Below are 20,135 nucleotides of genomic sequence, written 5' to 3' on the forward strand. Positions count from 1 at the left end.
TAATTAGAAATGCAGTTTATTAATTGCATTCAACATTACCTAATTAAAGGCAGAAAAGTACAATATCAGGTCATTCAGTTTATTCATTACTCAATTTTCAAAATTATTGTTCCTTTCTTTTTGACTTCAACTATGATTTTAGTTTGGAACTAGCATTTTTTTTTAAAATTTGTATTCAAGTGTTTTCTGGAATCCACCAAACATATTACCTATTTATTATATATCTTTTCTTGTGCCATTTTCTTCTTGGGAAAATACCCACATTGCTTTCTTCTTGTTCTTTTGCATGACTATATCCTCAAATGAGATTAATTTCTCATCTTTCCTTTATTTTCTGAACAGTGTTCGTTATGTTTATTTTAGCCATTGCTAACCTCCAACTAGCAAGATTTAAAAACAGAGACATAACTTATTTTATAATATTTTTAATTCTAAAACATCTCTGTGTGTAACAAGTTCAACAAGACATTGTTTACATAGCCAATTCATTAAAGACATAAATAGCTTAATTTTTAAATGATTTTTCTTGGATGTCTAAGGTATATATCTCTGCTAAAGTATTTCCATGGTTCTTGTTCATGTTAATACTTTGTGTAGCCAAATAAACTTTTTCCCTGCTGACTAGACTGTAGAGGGAACAGGTAACTGAGCTTAAACTGAGTAAAATTAGAAAATAATTATCTTTTATCTCTTAATAATCTTTTAAATTTCAGGTCTCAGTATCCTTACTGAATTGCAGCATATAAGGTTTGCATGACCCTCAATCACATGAACAAAATTATCTGAACTCCACTCATAAGATACTACTTTAAATGTCTGAAATTGTGGATGATTCTTTAAAAAGCCAAATAATTTCTCACTTTAAGTTTTTTGTATAAGTTGAGCAATATAGGATAGTGATAAGTATCTTTGTAGTTGGAAGGTTATAATATGAGTTCTAGTTCTGTGATTTCTAGAAATACCACAGCTATCTTCTGCTTAGGATAATAGTGAGGATTGAAATGAGATAAGGTTCTTAACCAGCCAACAACTACTTAGCACGATGTAGCTGTTTCAACTAATGTTTTTGCTAAAACAGCAACAGAAAACCTTACAAAATAAATAGGACTAAAAATTTCCTTGAGAAGATGGCAGACTAGGTAAAAGCAGGGTTCATCTCCTCCCAGGTCCACATTGAAATTACAACCAAATTATAAAATAATCAATGTGGAGAATCACCTGAAGTCCAGCTGATCATAACACCTATGTCTGATAATATAAAGGAGCCACATTGAAGCTGGTAGGAGGGGCAAAGTCCCGAATTGGGCTGGACCCACACCCGCGGGTGGTGGAAGATCACCAGGAGGGAGAGCGAGGCTGTAGAGGCTTTCCTGAAGGAGAGGGGGGTCCTGGTCACATCTGGGGGCTCCCCAGCCCAGGGTCCCAGCCCAGAGAAGAGGAGATTCCAATAACTCTGACCGTAGAAACTAAGAGGGGATTCCGGCCATTTGGGTGAGATAGAAGGCGACTGAGCCACTAGACATCCCTTTAAAGGATCCGTGCAAAGGTTTTCTGACTTGCAGACACTCACCCGGGATATCAGTGGTGGGTCTGAGGCTCCAGCCTCATTCTGAAAAAGTCTCCATTACCTGGAGTCAGAAAGAGGGTTGAAAAGGCAGCTACCATTGTGCCTTAGTCCGGTCCCTCTACAGGCCACGCCAGCTTGATTTTGCAGACACATCCCACAGAGCCATTAGGAGACACTGGTCTGAGGGGATCAGCCCACTCCGCCTAATCTGCAGACTGCCAGGGGCAATTGTTTATGGTTGGCTGGCAAGCCCTGAGCTGAGCAATTCGGAGTGAAGAATTCACAGCGGGGTGGCCATTGTTATGAGCAGCATTTCTAACCCCAGCAACAGCAGCTGGCCAGTTCTGTGAGTCCCATTTCAGAGATAAGGTCAGGCAGATTGCTGCTGCCAACACGAACTTGGGCAGATATCGAGGGCCTGTGGGCAAGTCTCAGACAGCAGCTGGTCTTGCTGTGACCTGGGTCTTATGTGGGAACTCACAACCATTACCAAATTAACAGCAGGACTGAGGCTGTACTGATCTGACTGCCACTGTCTCTCTGAGACCCTGCCCCACCCAACCTGCAGACTGCCAGGGGCACTGTTATTGGCTTGCTGCCAAGCTCAGCTCCGAGTGATTCAGTACCAAGTGTTCACAGCTGGGCGGTCATTGTTGTGAGTGGCCTTTCCAATCGCAGCAAAAGTGGCCATCCTTGTAAGCTACATTTCAATTCACAGCGGGCGACCAGTGCTGTGAGTCGCATTTCAACGAAAAACATGGTAGAGTAAGAGCTGTCTCCAAATCTTTTCCCTTGAAACAACAATAAGCTGAACACCTAAAACTCAACAAAAAATACCCAAACTGCACACCAGCACGTCTGAACGTGAGAGCTGCACATAAGAGCTACAATAAGTAGTTTAAGGCATTATATACAGCAGGGATGGATCCATGAGGCTTAAACGCCATCTACTGGAATAATAAACCTTTTTTTCTGGAAAATAGCATAATACACTTCCATTAATGCCCAGGCAGATAAATAGTCCATTAAACACCATGAACAACCAAGGTGACAAGGCATCTCAAAAAGAAAGAGAAAAATCTCCAGAAAACAAGCTTACAGACAAAGAAATATGCAACTTAAATGACAGAGAATTTAGGATGGTACTTCTGAAAAAACTCAATGAGATAGAAAACGAATCGTATCAACAATTTCAGGAATTGAAAAAACAAATACATGAGCAGAGCAAGGAGATTGAAACCCCCAAAAGGAATCAAATAGAACTTCTGGAAATGAAGAACACACTACAAGAGTTGAAAATGAAATAGCAAGCTTGGGAAATAGAGTTGACCAAATGGAGGAAAGGATCAGTGATATCAAAGACAGAAATCTAGAAATGCATCAGAAGGAAGAAGAAAGAAACCAAAGAATGAAAAATAATGAAAGAGAAATACAAGAACTAGCTGATACCCTCAGGAGAGGAAACATTAGAATAATAGGCATTATCGAAGGCAAGGAAAAAGAATAGAGACTAGAAAGCATTTTAAGACAAATAGTTGATGAGAATCCCCCAAATCTAAGGAATGAGCTGGAGCTTGGAATTCAAGAAGTCAGCAGAACACCCAATTATCTCAACTCAAAAAGGCCTTCACCAAGACACATTTTATTAAAGTTATCAAAAAGTTATCAACAAAAAAGATAGAATTCTCAAGGCAGCTAGAGAGAAGAAAATGGTAACATATAAAGGTAAACCCATTAGATTATTGTTGGTCTTCTCAGCACAAACCTTACAAGCCAGAAAGAAGTAAAATCAAATTTTCAAATTAGTAAATGAAAAGAACTATCAGCCGAGAATAATATATCCAGCTAAGTTCTACTTTAGATATGAGGGAGAAATAAAGACATACAGAATTTGAAGGAATTCTCTAATACAAGACCTGTACTACAGGAAATACTGAAAGGGGTCAGCTCACCTAAAACAAAATAACAGCAACAACAAGAAAAATACATAATTAGGAATAAAGTGACTATCAGACAAATAGAAGTAGAGGAGTGCAACCCTTACTAAGAACAGGGCATTGTAGCTTATATAATAAGTGAATTGTTATAACAAGATAGTAATGAATGTCAGCATACATAGGGACAAATTGAGACAACAATGACTAAAAAGGGGAGGATTAAAAGATCTAAATTTGCAAAGGGGAATGGAGATAAGGCACATGCAGAAGAAAATGCACGACTATATATATAACTATCCTTTTCATATTCATAATGGTAACCACACACCAAAGATTCAGAGCTGAAGTATATAACAGAAAACAAGAAGAACCAGAGGAAAAAACCACAAAAGCCAATCAAAATAAAGAAAACAAAAACACAAGGACAAGGAAGCAACAGAAACATTGAGCTACCAGAAAGCAAAAGATAAAATGGCTATAAGAAGACCTCATATTTCAATAATCACCCTGAATGTAAGTGAACTGAACTCACCAAAAAAAGGCTCAGAGTTGCAGAATGGATCAAAAACAAAACCCAACCACATGCTGCCTCCAAGAGACATATCTCAGCTCCAAAGACAAATATAAACTCAAAGTGAAAGGGTGGAAAATGATATTTCAAGCAAATGGTATTCAGAGAAAAGCGGGAGTAGCAGTAGTAATATCAGATGAACTACACTTCAAAATAAAAAAGGTAAAAAAAGATATTGAGAGACACTCATAATGATAAAGAGAATCATGCACCAAGAAGGCAACAATTATTAATATATATTCTGCCAACCAGGGAGCCCAGAAATATGTAAAACAATTACTAAAAGACTAAAGGGAGAAACAGAACAAAACACTATTGTAGTAAGGGATCTAAATACTTCAGTGTCGGATATGGACAGATCATCCAAACAGAAAATCAATAAGGAAATAACATCCTTAAATGACATATTAGACTAACTGGACATAATTGACATTTACGGAGCCTTCCATCCCAAAACAGTGCTTATACATGCCTCTCTAGTACACACGGAACATTCTCAAGAATCGACTAGGACACAGAGATAGCCTTGACAAGTATAAGAGGGTTGAAATCATACCAACCATATTCTTTGATCATAATGCTTTGAACTAGAGACCAACTGCAAAAAGGAAGCAGGAAGAATCACAAATACATGGAGATTAAACTACACGCTACTGAAGAATAACTGGGCCAAAGAAGAAATCAAAAGAGAAATCAAGAGATACATAGAAACAAATGATAATGATAGTACAACATATCAAAACTTTTGGGACATGGCAAAAGCAGTCATAAGAGGAAAGTTATATCATTACAGACCTACCTCCAAAAACAAGAGTGAGCCCAAATAAACAACCTAACACTTCATCTTAAAAAAATTGAAAGGGAAGAACAAATTAATAAAACTGAAAAAAAAAAAAGAAAAAATACAACAAAGAGCCGGTTCTTTTAGAAAGTTAATAAAATTGACAAACCCCTGGCTAGATTCTCTAAAGAAAAAAGAGAAAAGACACAAATAAACAAAATCAGAGATGAAAGAGGGGAAATGTTGACTAATTTAGAAGAAATACAAAGGATCATACAAGAATACTATGAAAAAATATATAACACTAAATATAATTATCTAAAGAAATGGACCAGTATTTGGAAAAATACAACCTTCTTAGACTGAATCATTAAGAACTAGAAAATCTAAATGGATGGATCAGCAGTATGGAAATGAAAACAATCCTCAAAAACCTACCCAAAAGTAAAAGCCCAGGACCAGATGGCTTCACCAGTGAATTCTACCAAACATTCAAAGAAGATTTAATACCTATTCTCCTCAAACTCTTCCAAAAAATCGAAGAGCAGGCAATATTCCCCAACTCATTTTATGATGCCAGTATTACCCTGATACCAAAATCTGATAAAGGTAACAGAAAAAAAACAAAACAAAACTGCAGACCAATATCTCTCATGAACACAGATACAAAAATCCTAAATAAGATACTAGCGAACTGAATAGAGCAACGTATCAAAAAAGATTATACACCACAATCAAGTGGGCTTCATCCCAGGGGCACAGGGATGGTTCAACATATGCATATCGATCAATGTGAAACACCATATAAGGAAATTAAAAAATAAGAATCATATGATCATGTCAATAGATGCAGAAAAAGTCTTCGACAAGATACAGCATCCATTTATGATCAAAACACTTAACAAAACCTGTATAGAAGGAAAGTACCTTAACATAATAAAGGCCAAATATGACAAACTCTCAGCCAACATCATATTTAATGGTGAAAAACTAAAAACCTTTCCTCTAAGATCAGGAACAAGGCAAGGCTGTCCACTATCGCCACTGCTATTCAATATAACATTGGAGATCCTAGCAAGTGCAATCAGGTAAGAGGAAGATATAAAAGGCATCCAAATTGGAAATGAAGAAATCTAACTGTCACTGTTTGCAGAGGACATGATTCTCTATATAGAAAACCCTAAAGACTCCACAGAAACACTACTAGAAACAATAAGGAAATACAGTAAAGTCTCCGGATACATAATTAATGTTCAAAAATTCTGAGCGTTCCTATACTCTAATAATGAAATGTTTGAAAAAGAAGTGGAAAGAAATAATTCCTTTTGTAATTGCAACATAAAGAATAAAATACCTAGGAATAAATTTAATGAAACACGTGAAGTATCTATATAATGAAAACTATAAGACTCTATTAAAAGAAATCGAAGCAGATACAAAGAAATGGAAAGATATTCTGTGTTCTTGGAATGGAAGAATCAACATAGTTAAAATGGTCATATTACCTAAAGCATTATACAGATTTAATGCAATCCCCATCAAATTCTCATCAGCATTTTTTAAAGAAATGGAACCAAAAATCATCAGATTTTTATGGAAGCACAAAAGACCCATAATTACCAAAGTCATCCTGAGAAAAAAGAACGAGCCTGGAGGCATCACTCTGCCCGACTTCAAATTATACTACAAAGCGACAGTAATCAAAATGGCATGGTATTGGCTGAAAAACAGACACATGGACCAGTGGAACAGAATCGAGAGTGCAGAAGTAAACCCATATTTACATAGACAAATAATTTCCGACAAAAAAGCGAAAAGCGTACAGTAGAGAAAGGAAAGCCTCTTCAATAAATGGTGCTGGGAAAACTGGAAAGCCACTTGCCAAAGAATGAAACTAGACTGTTGTCTATTACCACACGTCAAAATTATCTCAAAATGGATTAAGGACCTGAGTATAAGACCTGAAACAATAAAATGCATAGAAGAAAACATAGGAACTAAACTCAAGGACCTTGGACTTAAAGAGGAATTTATTAAATTGAACCCAAAGGCAAAGAAAGTAAAAGCAAAAATAAATGAATGGGACTACATCAAACTAAAAATCTTCTGCTCAGCAAAAGAAACCGTCAATAAGGTAAAGAGACAACCATCAGAATGGAAAAATATATTTGCAAGCAATGCTTCCAATAAGGGCCTAATATCCAAAATATACAAAGAACTCATACAACTCAATAACAACCAAAAAGAAATGAGCCAATCAAAAAATGAGCAGAGGACCTGAACAGACACTTCTTCCCAGAGGACATACAAATGGCCAACAGATATATGAAAAGATGCTCAACATCACTCGCTATTAGGGAAATGTAAATCAAAACCACAATGAGATACCGTCTCACACTTGATAGAATAGCTATAATCAACAGGACAAGTAATAACAAATGTTAGAGAAGATGTGCAGTAAAGGAACCCTCATACACTGCTGGTGGACTGCAAATTGGTACAGCCAGTATGGAAAATAGTATGGAGGTTCCTAAGAAAACTAAGAATTGATCTACCATATGATCCAGCAATCCCTCTACTGGGTATTTATCTCAAAGACTTAAAAACTCATATCCATGAAGATATTTGCACACCAATGTTCATAGCAGCATTATTCACAGTGGACAGATGTAGAAGCAACCAAAGTGTCATGTGATAGATGACTGGTTAAAGAAACTGTGGTACATATATACAATGGAATATTACTCATCCATAAGAAGAGATGAAATACTGCCATTTGAGACAACATGCATGGATTTCGAGATAATCATGATAAGCAAAAGAAGCCAGACAGAAAAAGTTGAAAATCACATGATATCACTTAGATATGGGATATAAACCTAAAAGCAACAAATGAACAGGACAAACAAACAGAGACTCATGGACATGTACTATAGACTAGTGATTACCGTAGGGTAGTGGGTTGGGGAGTAGCGGGGAGGTAGACGGGATAAAGAAGGTCAAATATAGGGGATGGGGGAGGGCGAAGTGGGTAAAGGGGATCAAATATATGGTAGCTGTATGTTGACTTTGGGTGGTAAACATACAATAGAATATACAGATGTTAAATTATAATGTACACATGAAAATTATATAATTGTATTAACCAATGTTACCCCAATAAACTTAATGAAATAAAATAAATATATAGGACTGTGAGCAGGGTAGATGGAAGTGAAAAAGGCATCTGTAAGGATAAAACATGGAGAAAAAAATATTGTCAACTCCATCTCCATGAGTAATAAAAATGTGAAAATATTAATATGCGATGATGATGTGATACCAGATCGCTATGGAACCTGCTTAACTTCTGTCTGCGATAAAACCTTTGATAGTGTAAAGGTCCTAAAACTATTTGATCATGTAAGCCACACTGTTTTCTGCATATGCTTATGCTCCTACCATGTAAAATGGAAGATATTCTTATACCCTGCAGATGATTCAAAACTGACCCTACAGTTCTTAGTACATATTTCTATGTATTTAAACATTAAATGATCTCAATTTTTCATAATTAGCTTTGTTTGATTCTGATAAGGACTAACTGGAACTTTAAGCAAACATAATCAGTCTGGGGAGTTTAAGAGAGGAGCTAGGGCTTATGGAAGTTCTCATACTCTATATAATCACAAGAACCCTACAGGAAGAACTATGTTTACAATAATGTTCTATGGTTCTAACTTCCCCTTCTCTTTTATTGCACAAAAAGGAAAAAGGGAATCTGATAGGCTGCCCAAGAACAGGTGGATTTATTAAACTCTCTTTTAAGACTTTAAAGGCTATGTCACCTGTTCTCCCAAAATTGGGTCAGGACTGCCATTCTTTAGTCAGACACTTAGATGTTTTGCCATGAGAGAGATTTGGGTTCCAATTTCAGCAATAGCTAACCAGTAAGAAAACCTCAAAACTGATGTGTAGTTTTGGGCCTTGGGAAATTTAGGACACTATGAAGCCTATCTGAACCCAGGTGTAGTACTTGTTCTAATATCAAAAGTCCCAAATATCAAACATGAGTTTGGAAAAATTATAATTTTTCTTTAGAGAACTTATATCCCTTTAAGGCCAAAAGTTCTAACAGATGGATGCTATCTTCCTGTGAGGAGACCTGAGAAGAAGAGCAAAGAAGTAAATCATCCACATATTGCAACAAGGTGGAACATTTAGGGAAAAGTATATCATGCAAATCAGTCTTTAGAATTTGTGAGAAATAAGAATGGCATTCAGTAAAACCCCAAGGCATTACTGTCCAGGTAAACTGTTTTCCTTCTCAAGTGAAGGCAAAAAGTATCGGGTAGCTTCATCAACTGGGTTACTAAAGAATGTACTATGTAAACCAATTATTGTAAAGAATTTACTTCCAATTAGGATAGATGCTAGTAGTGTATGAGGGTCAGGAACGACATGGTGTCGTGAGATAACAATATGGTTTATTGCTTGGAGGTCCTGGACTAATCTTCACTCTCATCCCTTTGGCTTTTTCACAGGTAAAATAAGAGTATTACAGGGACTGGTGCAAGGAATAATAAGGTCTTGAGTTATGTAATTTTCTATCAGGGGCTTTATAACTTTAAAAGTTGTTGATTAATTCTGGGAAGAGGTTTTGAAGGATCAATTTGAATCTTAATAGTAGGTACACTGTGGATTCTGCCAATTTCAATTAAAGATTTTGCCCATAAAGACAATGGCAGGTGGTTCAATAGGGACAATTGATCAGAGCTCTCAGATTCAGCTACAATACTGTCAAAAATGGAAAAAAGTAAAAGATGTTGAAAGGCCATTTAATCTATCTAATTGATCATTCTCACAATTACCATCAAACTCTAACATTAGTTCTCTATTTAGGGAAAAGGATATTCTAGCATGATACTCCTTTAGGAAATCTTGTCCTAATAAATGGGTAGGGTTAGAAGAACTAAGGAGAAATGTGTAGCTCTTAAGAAGCCTAAGCAAAAAGGAATAGGTTCAGAAAAAAAATAAAATAAAATAAAATAAAGGAATTGGTTCAGAGGTATAAACCTGTTGAGGTTTATTTGAAATCCCTACTATTTGAACTGTTTTACTACTTTGAAGCAGGGTCTGTTTTATAACAGTGGGTTGAGCACTGTTCCCCAGAGTAGCCACTGATTTTCTGAATTACTTTGATTCAGGTCTATCCATTTAGTGAAATATGCACATGAAAATTGCCCACGGCTTTTAATCATGTACTTGGTGGAGGAGGACCAGTCTTAAAATATTTAGATAGCTGAGATCTTATTTTTGAGACTTTTCTCTAGAGCCACAACCCAAGATAATTTATGACAGCTCAAGCAATCTACAGGTCAGACACCAGCCAGCCTCACCCTAGAACAATCTTATCACAGAGGACCAGGCTGAAGGCTAAAAGCCAGTTCTAGAGAAATAACTAATCCTAAGGAGAGTCCAGTTATAGGATGAGCTGAGTGCTGAGTGGTACTCTTCTTGATGAGATGGCACAGTCTAATACTGGGCAAAACTGACTTATTTCAGTAGAAATAACCTATGTCCCCAAAGGGATCTTCAGAGGAAGTTAGAAACGTAGAGCTTTATTATAAACAGAATTCTTCTTGTAGGGTTCTCATGTGTAGAGTTCTTGTGATTACATACAGTGAGAGAACTTCTGTAAGTCCTAGTTCCTCTCATAGACCCTTCTGACCGATTGTTTGCTAAAAGTTTCAGTTAGTCTTTATCAATTCTTTCTAAATGCTGTGTGATGAGTCGTTTTCTTGTTCTGACTTAGAATTCTTGGAAAACTTCATAATATTGGGAATTCAGGGGTCATCTGTCCAAATCTACCATATCTTCCTCACCAAAAAGTCTAATGATCTATGCTTAGAATCTTTCAGTTGTGGGAAATTAATTGCTTATTCATGTGTCTTATTTCATATTCAATCATTTCTGACCCTTAGAAAATTCTTTATTTACTTGAGGTAAAACCTTTATTTTCCAGTAAATTCCACCAATAGGTCCCAATACTGGCCTGAAGCTCATAGAGATGAAGTCACTATTCTCATCTTCTCAAAAGGCTTTAATTTCTATCTTTAGGTTTCAGGTAATAGCTGTGATACTAGCTAACATACATTGCATGCTTGGTTATTATGTGCCAGGTACTTTTTAAAAGTGTTTTACAAATTTGAATGGCATTAGAAAAGAATATGTGTCTTCCATGTTTCAGATGCAAAAATTTTTTGCTAATTTTTAGATTTGCAGCTTTTATTTCCATACTATCCTCTTGTTTTAAGCTCTCAGTTTCTGATAGATGTATATTAAATCATCCCTATTATTGAATTTGAATTTGTCATAGTCTCCTTACGATTTTGGTAGTAGTTGTTTTAATTTCTTTCAAGGCTCTGCTATTTCATACAGATAAGTTAAACAATCTTTTGAATAGGAAGTGGGTACAGTCATCTACATCTCGCTCATGAAAAAACTGAAATGCGCAGAGTCCAAATAACTTACCTAAAATCATATAGCTAGTGTGTGGTAAAACCAGATTCAAGGCCAATTTTGTCTGACTCCAAAGACTTGCATTCTTATAGACAGGCACAATACAGACTCATCCCCACTCTTGTAAAGGGAGAAAATATCAGAGAGCCTTTGGTTATGGTCTTAATGAATGATAGATAATGCAAAGCTGAATTGGGACTCAGTTCTTGAGTTTAGTTGTTGCAGAAATGTTACTCTCACTTCCACATTCCACATTTGGAAATATTATTCTTACTACTTTGAGTAGTTGAGTATCTGAAACAGTTTAGATTCAGAATAATCTCAGGATTGGAAGGGATATTTAGGGTTCTAGTTTGTTTAGTTAATATCACAAATTTAGTTCCTGGGATTCATCAATTTCCTATAGATCTATCAGAGGCTAAATACCAACCTCCTCCCAAATACTTTTCTAGCCTGAGAGACTTACTGTGGATGGCCTATTATATCTGTACAGTTCTGTCACAAAATCTATCATTACATTGATTAATAAGCTGCTTACCAGTTTCATACATTTATTCTGAAAACTCCAAATTTCAAAGATAGAATTTTGATGAACTTCTTCTTCTTTTTTTTCTCTAAATCTAGGATGTGATATGTCCTTTCCTCTATGAAAATAGGCCATGGATAAACAGTGATATTTGAAGCTCTTGCTTGCTCTTAAGAATTTAATTAAGCATGGCTCTTGGGAATATGATGTAAAAGAGGTCAACATACTATTATTGTAATTAAAGTATTTTAATCCTGAAAAATCAATCACGATTACAAAGTTTAGTTGGAGATACCAAATAGATATGTCCAGGACTTAAGGGTAATTACCGCAGGTGTTTTGTTTTATTCAGTTAACACAAGCTTGGTGGCCAGCTTTAGAGTTTTAGGAAAACTGAAACAGAAAAGTTTTGATGTCTCCAAATAATTGCCAAAATTATGTCAGATTTTTCTTTCCAGAAATGCTGGCAATAATGATCCATCCAATGATCTAAAAATGATAAACTTTTCTTCCTCTATTAAAATGGAGAAAAATTCTTCCATTCTTGCTAAAACCTATTAAAGGTGACTTTCTCTTTATTATACTAGTTTATCCCTAATCCTTATATTAGTCTAAAAATCCTTAGGCTGGTAAATTAGAGTGATGGTTATATGCCAGTAAGTGAACACAGACATTTTCTAGATTGACCAAATGATTTCCAAAAGATATGGTTAGAGACCTTCCAAAGCAACTGGACATGGAATGGCATTACTCTCTGACAGTTTACTTCCGTACATGTTCTTTGCATTGCGGCTCTTGTCTAGTTCATTTAGTTAATATCACAAATTTAGTTCCTGGGATTCATCAATTTCCTCCTATCAAAGCCATAAATCTTTGACATTTCCATTTATTAAAAGTCAGAAAGTATTGGATTAGGTTTAAAAAATTCAACTATATTTTGGTTACTGGAGACACATTTAAAACAGAAGCAGAAATAATGATTAAAAAGTAAAGGGATAGAATAGGGATATATAAGCAAATATTAACCAACATTGGTAGATTGTATTATTGTTCTCAATTATTATGCACCCCTTTTCTTTACAAGAGGGTTACCTGTCTCCACTTACACATCTCATTGTTACACTGGCCATGTGACCTATTTTAGAAAATGGCATGTGAGTGGACCTGATGTACTCAATGTCTGAGCTAAAGTTTTAGCTATTGCTCTCACAAGAATAGCATGCCTCTGATAGGGGCCGCTGATTTAGCCTAAATCCAGAATGAAATATGTGGGACAGAGACAGATCAAACAGGGAGCCATCAACATCCAATATGGGTGTTAAAGAAGGTTTTTTTTTCTTCTGTTAGCCACTGAAATTTAGGAGGTTGTTTGTTAATGCAGTGTAACATAATGAAATTAATGAGTCTGCTAATGCTTACAGAGAGGGTGAAAAGCAACTGCCAACTTACACTGTTGCTTACCATTAATACTTGGAATGATTTTTTTTTAATTCATTTTTTTCTAATAGTGAGAATTGTAAAACTTTTTCTACTACAGTATTTACCTTTGTTTTGGCTGCTTAGACACAAAGACAGATATGAAGCTCAAATATTGTAACTAGTTAGGCTTTTATGGTCCAATTATATTTTTTAAAAGTGAGTCTTGACTCACTTTCATTATTTACATTTCTCTAATTTCTAATTTTTTAAGTATAAACTTATCAAAATTTATCATCCTCAGGAATCACACTTTGAATTCAACAGAAACCTTATTTATTCAACATCAGATATGTGTCTTGAAGCCATCCATTTTTTTCCATCTCTATTGCCATTACTTTAAAATTACATCTTTTCATGCCAAGATAATTTCAATAGACTCAAAATGTTTTCTGTGTTTCTGCCATGGCCAATAGCCCCTCAAACATGCACATACACATCTATATATTTTCTTCTTAACTAGAAGACATTTTTCAAATCTGAAACAGATTACATCACTCTGCTTTTAAAAATAGCAGTGGCTTCTCTTTGTACTAAGAATAAAAGTTAAACTCCTTACATAATCTAGCATTTGCCTATTTTCTAGCCTCCTTTAGTAACGTTTCCCCCTCTTTTATTATTTCTTGGCCGTACTGCCTTCTCTGTTTTTGGAAATGGGCCAAGTGTGTCCCAGCTTCGGTACTTAGTACTGCTTCTGCCCTTCTGTTTTTGCATAACTGTGCTCTTTGCTTCATTTAGGTTTTATTCAAATGTCTTTTCTTCAAAGAGCTCTCCTGAGAATTGCTCTGAATCTATTAAACATTTAGATACCTTATTTTTTTAAAAAGTATTTATCAATACCTGTAATTATCATGCTTATTGATTTTATTGTTTCTGTAGCACCTGCCAACCCCCACCCACCAAAAATAAGTAGAGACGTTTTCTATTATAGTCACCATCATATTCCAATACTTAGTGCCTGGCACTTAGTGTCTGTGATAAGCATATGCTGGGTAAATAAATTAATGAACACATTACTTTCCTCATATAGTTCATTATCATGGTACAGTTCATTATAATGGTTTATTGTGTATGGGTTTATTCTCGAAAACTATGAACTTTTTATTATGTTTTATTCAAAATGTTTTATAAAAAGAAAATGAAAGACACTTTTAGTTTACAGCCTGGAGGAAAAAATATCAACTCAAAAGAATTAAGTACAAAATTGTAAAATACTACACATATATTGGTCATACAGAATAAAACAAGATATTTAAATGAGACTTGATGAACATCATCTTCTCATCTAGATGTCCTAAGTCTTATCCTTGGATCACTAGATTCTAAATATTGACACTGTATAAGTTTAGCTAATTGCTGGATTGTCTTCATGAATCTCACTTTGTTATAATGTTGGCCTTTAAAAAGTGCTTTAAAGAAACAATTGAAAAATTCTTCCACATTTATTGTAAATAAAAATATTTCCATCACACTTTTCGATATTTCTTACACAAATTTTATTAAGAAAATTCTCATTTTGAGTGAGATAAATAAGTGGACTGACTCACCAAAATAATTTTGTGTGTGTTTTTTTTTTTTCTGACATGACTATGTAGTACATAATGATTTTGTTTTCTTTTTGCTTAGATTCAGGAAAATAAAGGTAAAAAATGAAGTTCAATCCCAGCAATAGTATTAAAGTTTATTTATTTATTTATTTATTAAAGTTTAATTAAAAAATATTTGCTACTTCTCATTTTCATACCTGTTGTTTTGCATTTTATTAATCGTATTGTGTAAATATACTTAGCAGTTTGCATATACGTAATTTAAGATATATATTCAGAAATAGAAATATATAATTTCACCACTTCAAATTATGTTTAAAGACAAAGAGCATAAACGCATATATACATACATACAACCATGCATACATAAATAAATCTTAAAAGAGCATATTCATTATGGAGACATTTTTCTTCTTAAAAGTTTTATCAGTGCATTTTTCACTTCCTTGTTCCTCAAACTATATATGAGGGGGTTTAACATGGGAATCACAATGGTGTAAAACACTGAGGATACTTTCTCCTGGGTGAGTGAACTGCTAGAAGCAGGTTTGAGATACATGGCCATAAGAGACCCATAAAATATAAGAACAGCTGTCAAGTGGGAGCTGCAGGTGCTGAATGCTTTGGACCTGCCCTCTTTAGAGTGGATGCGGAGGATATTGGAGAGGATAAAAGCATATGAAATGATGACTGTCAGGCTGGTAGTTACCATGTTAAACCCACCAATGACAAGAATCAAAAGCTCATCAATATAAGTGCTGGAACAGGAAAGTTTAATAAGAGGGACAATGTCACAGAAATAATGTTTAATGACATTTGAACTGCAGAAAGTCAACCTTAATATACAACCTCCATGAATCACAGCATCAGTAAAACCTACTGAGAAGACAGCAGCCACCAGCAGGTTACAGACCTTAAAGGACATGGTGACATTGTAGAGCAGGGGGCTGCAGATGGCGACATAGCGATCATAGGCCATTGCTGCCAACATGTAGCACTCAGAAATGACAAAAATACAGAAAAAGAACAGCTGAGTCATGCATCCAGAATAAGAGATAGTTTTATCTCTGCGTAAAAACCCTACCAGCATTTTGGGGGTAATAACGGAAGAATAGCAGATATCCAAAAAAGACAAACTACTGAGGAAATAATACATGGGGGTGTGAAGTTGAGAACTTAACCCGATTATTGAGATCATGCTGAGATTTCCCACCACAGTGACTATATAAATCCCTAAGAAGAGGCAGAAAAGGGGCAGCTGAAGCTCTGGTTGGTCAGTTAATCCTAAAAGAAGAAACTCTGTCACTGTGGATTGATTTCTTATACCCATTCTCCTCTGAGAGATCTGTGGAGATGAGAAAAAAAAAATTCAAATTAGATAGGCAGAATCTCAGTTTATCTCCAATTCCCCACAGCTTAGGTATGGAAACACTGAATCCAAGTTATTTTATCCCCTTGTCACTAAGTCTGTGCCTCCATTGATGTACAGGGACTTTGACACGCCAAAAAGCACTCAGATAAAACATTAAGCATCAGTCTACCTATAGATTTCAGGATCCATAAATTTCATTCTATTTAGTGCTCAAATTCTTTTAGTGAAGTATAAAACCTTTAACTCCAGAGTAAGAGACAAAATTTAATGCTAAAGACCTTGGGGGAGGTTTTCTAAAGCAAATCAGCTAACAACATGCATAAAAAGGCTTTTGCTAATGATATATTTGCCTAGGCCTGATCCTAGGATTTCCTATAGAGCAGGTGTCTATTATTAAGGTCAATTATGATTTCCAGTTCTAGATTTCCAGGGTGTTCAGCAGAATATTAATTCCAGTGATGTGTTAATAGCTGTACATAAAATAAATATACCAGGACCATATGATTTTGAACATTTAGAGTTATACAAAGTTAAACAGGTTTCTTAACTGAAGAATGTGTCTGAATCTCCAAGAGCAGAGGTCCCCAACTCCCAGGCCAGGACCAATACTGGTCCCTGGCCTGTTAGGAACTGGGTCTCACAGCAGGAGGTGAGCAGCAGGCCAGTGAGTAAAACTTCATCTGTATTCGCAGCCGCTCCCCAGCACTACCACCACTGCCTCGGCTCCACCTCAGATAATCAGGCATCAGATTCCCATAGGAGCACCAGTCCCTGGTGCCAAAAAGTTTGAGGACTGCATAGAGGACTTTATTGCACATGATGTTTTCCAAACTTATTTGATGATAGATTCCCCCCACCCACCCACACACTTAAAAAAAAAAAGCAAGTTGTAGCACAATGTGGCTCAGAATATTTTAGGAAACTGTGTTTTGTTCGTGCGTTTGTTCTAATTTAATCAAATAATCATAAGTTGATTTATAGGTGGGAAACGTTCTTCTCATACTTCAGCAAAGCTGGCTGGTAGTAGGACAGCCCTCTTCAAACTGATTTTACCTTCTGAATCTCTGGCCATCCTCTGGGCCAAACCTACCTCTCTCACCAAGGTCACTGAGCATGACTTAATGCACTACTACTAGTTCTGCCCCTTTTGGCAACACAAACAACTTAGAAATTTATATGTCAATTAGACGTTTCTATGTAGCACTCCGTGTCTTTCACTCATAATTCTCATGAGGGGGCAAAAATGGCACATGGCTTGAAGTTACCTGTTTTAGAGTCAGCCAAAGCCTTATCTCTGAAAAATCAGACCATTTTCTTTTAGTGCTGGGCTGCTCAAAGAGTCCTCTCTGGACGTCCATGTTTACTCAGAGACTATACAGAGCCCTGCTTAGACATCTGGTTTAGTATTTTCTCAGCCTACCAGCCCAGGATTTATCTTTCTCTTTGGTTCTTCAAGAAGCTGTTCATGTCTTCTTACTTCCAATCTATTACTGCCATATTAGGACAAGGCACACTTCCTTTGGTTATTTGAGTTCCCTACAATGCAGGACTCTCCTTCTTATTTCCCAAATTTAAAACAGAGAAGTTTCATAACAGTGAATAGCTATTCTCTGAGCTGGTTTCCAAATTATGCAGAACACATGACTTTTGTTTGTTCTTCTTCTCCAAGCCTGAGGGATGGTGAGAGGGGAATCGTGCCAGAAGGAGATTGTTCAATTGCTCTTAGCCTGTTGCTGAAATACTCTGGAGTCTTCTTTTCACTTCATTCCTTACCAATTAGCTTGCAGAACTATAGTCCAGTCATAGAAATCAAAAGAATGTTTAAAAAGACTCACATACTCAGTTTTTGCCTTTAATCTCTTTTCATGCATGTTTTCAAACTGCGGTGTTAGAAACACGGTAATCACATGTCTATTTCTCCCACATTTCCCCTAATTCTCATTTATCAGAGTAAAATATCTTCCATCCTGCCCATGTTCCTTGCTCTGTTCCAGGATCCTGTACCTGTCTGCCTTATACTCAACAAGCTAGGTTTCTTTTATCTATATTCCTTGCTTCTCAAACATTTCTGTGCTTTAGGTCTTTGCCACTCATTGTGTAGTCCACACATTAGCAGCAACACCATCATTTGGAAATTTGTTAAAATGCATAATTTCAGGTCCTAAGCCACACTAACTGAATCAGGATCTATATTTTAGCAAGAATTCCACATGATGTGTGTGCATATTTAAGTTTGAGAGGCACTATTTTGGGTTATTCTCTCTTAGGGTTGAAACCATTTTTCTTTATTTTCATTTTCTCTTTTGAACTTCTTCCTGCTTCTTCTCCATGCCAGAAAGCATTACATGACCATGTAAAGCTTATCTTTGATGAAGAAGAGCCTGCTTGGATGAAGTGTAAAACTGTACATTTTCACATTGCAGTATTTTGTCACTAATATGTAGACTCAAAGAGTCCATGGCATTGTAATGTGCTTGTCCAATAGCTTATTACAATGCACTGTATTATGCTTTTGTGTTGTAGGAAGAAATGTTATACCAATTATGTCTTAATCCACATAAAAATGAACAATGTTAACCAGTATCTACTTTACTCAACCATCTACTAAATGGTAAGTTTCACTACATTAGGGCTAACATATTTTATGTTGTTTGTATAACCACCCTTAAAATAATCTACCATACAGACTCAGTCCTGATTCAGGCTGCAGGTTATTTTAGTAATTCAAACACAATTTAAAAATTTAAAAGGTGGTTTTAAACATTTCAATGCATCACACAGTACTATTAAAACGATGACAAGTAAAGTCTGGATCAGCATTGCCCAATAGAAGTATGATGTAGTCACGTGGGCAATATAAAATGTTCTATAAGCCTATTTTTAAAAAGTAAAAACAAACAGTTGAAGTCAATTTTAAAACTATAGTTTATTTAACTTGATATATCCAAAAATTTGTCATTTCAACGTCCAATGATATAAAAATTCTGATGAGTATTTTATGTTTCTAGGTTTTATACAAATCTTTTAAATTCATAATATATTTTATACTTACAGCACTTCTCAAATCAAACTAGCCATATTTCAAATGCCCAGTACCCACCTTTGGCTTGTGGCTATGGTATTGGGCAGCACAGGTCTAGAATATCATTTTTTTCTAAATCAGACTTAATCTCAATTTCACCTTTTAATGATGGAAACAATTAGCACAAAAGTGGCAGAAAGAGCACTCAACTATGAGTCATAAAATTTAGTTTCAACTCCAGCTCTAAGATTACAGTGTAACATTTGACTCATTATAGTCTCTTTGAGTTTCATATTTTAATCTGTAAAAAATAATTACTTCAAGTGATTATTGCACAAATTAATAAGATAATAAATGAACACAATTTGTGAATTGTAAGATCTATATAAATATATTTTTAGTATTATAAGTCCTATTTTTTGAGGCTGGTGCTTTTATAGGTTAATTGACAAATTAGATACTAGGGTACTTAGATAAGGTGAGTGGGCAATGTACCTGCGTCTAAGATGAATGCCCATGGCCTCTTCTTTCTAATCCTATGGCTCAGCATCCTGCAAACATGCAGAAACTCTAGCGCTTGTGTGGACTATTAGAAATGGATTTTAGAATATATTTTAATACCTATGTAATATGAACATCATGACTCTGAAACTCACCTTCTCCTCTGAAGCTAGCTGAGTGTCTTGTCTTTACCTATTCTCATCACTTTAGCAGGAAAGATAGGTTAACTGCACCTTTTCATCCTTAGGCTAACAAGAAGCAGGTTTAAATGAATCTGTGACGTTATTCTCAATTCAAGTATTTTGTGTCTGAAAATATAAAAATAAGTGGTTCC

At 35.6% G+C, this 20,135-nt stretch overlaps 1 protein-coding gene across 1 annotated transcript; it reads right to left on the reverse strand.

Moving 5' to 3' along the window:
- Positions 1 to 15,300: 15,300 nt before the first annotated feature.
- Positions 15,301 to 16,236, reverse strand: OR8D4 (olfactory receptor family 8 subfamily D member 4). The gene has a single exon (XM_039874848.1). The coding sequence runs from the start codon at positions 16,234 to 16,236 to the stop codon at positions 15,301 to 15,303; it is 936 nt and encodes a 311-aa protein (XP_039730782.1).
- Between the last annotated feature and the right edge of the window lie 3,899 nt (positions 16,237 to 20,135).

This window comes from Pteropus medius, unplaced genomic scaffold, assembly GCF_902729225.1.
Source record: "Pteropus medius unplaced genomic scaffold, Ma_sr-lr_union100, whole genome shotgun sequence".
NCBI classification, from domain to species: domain Eukaryota; kingdom Metazoa; phylum Chordata; class Mammalia; order Chiroptera; family Pteropodidae; genus Pteropus; species Pteropus medius.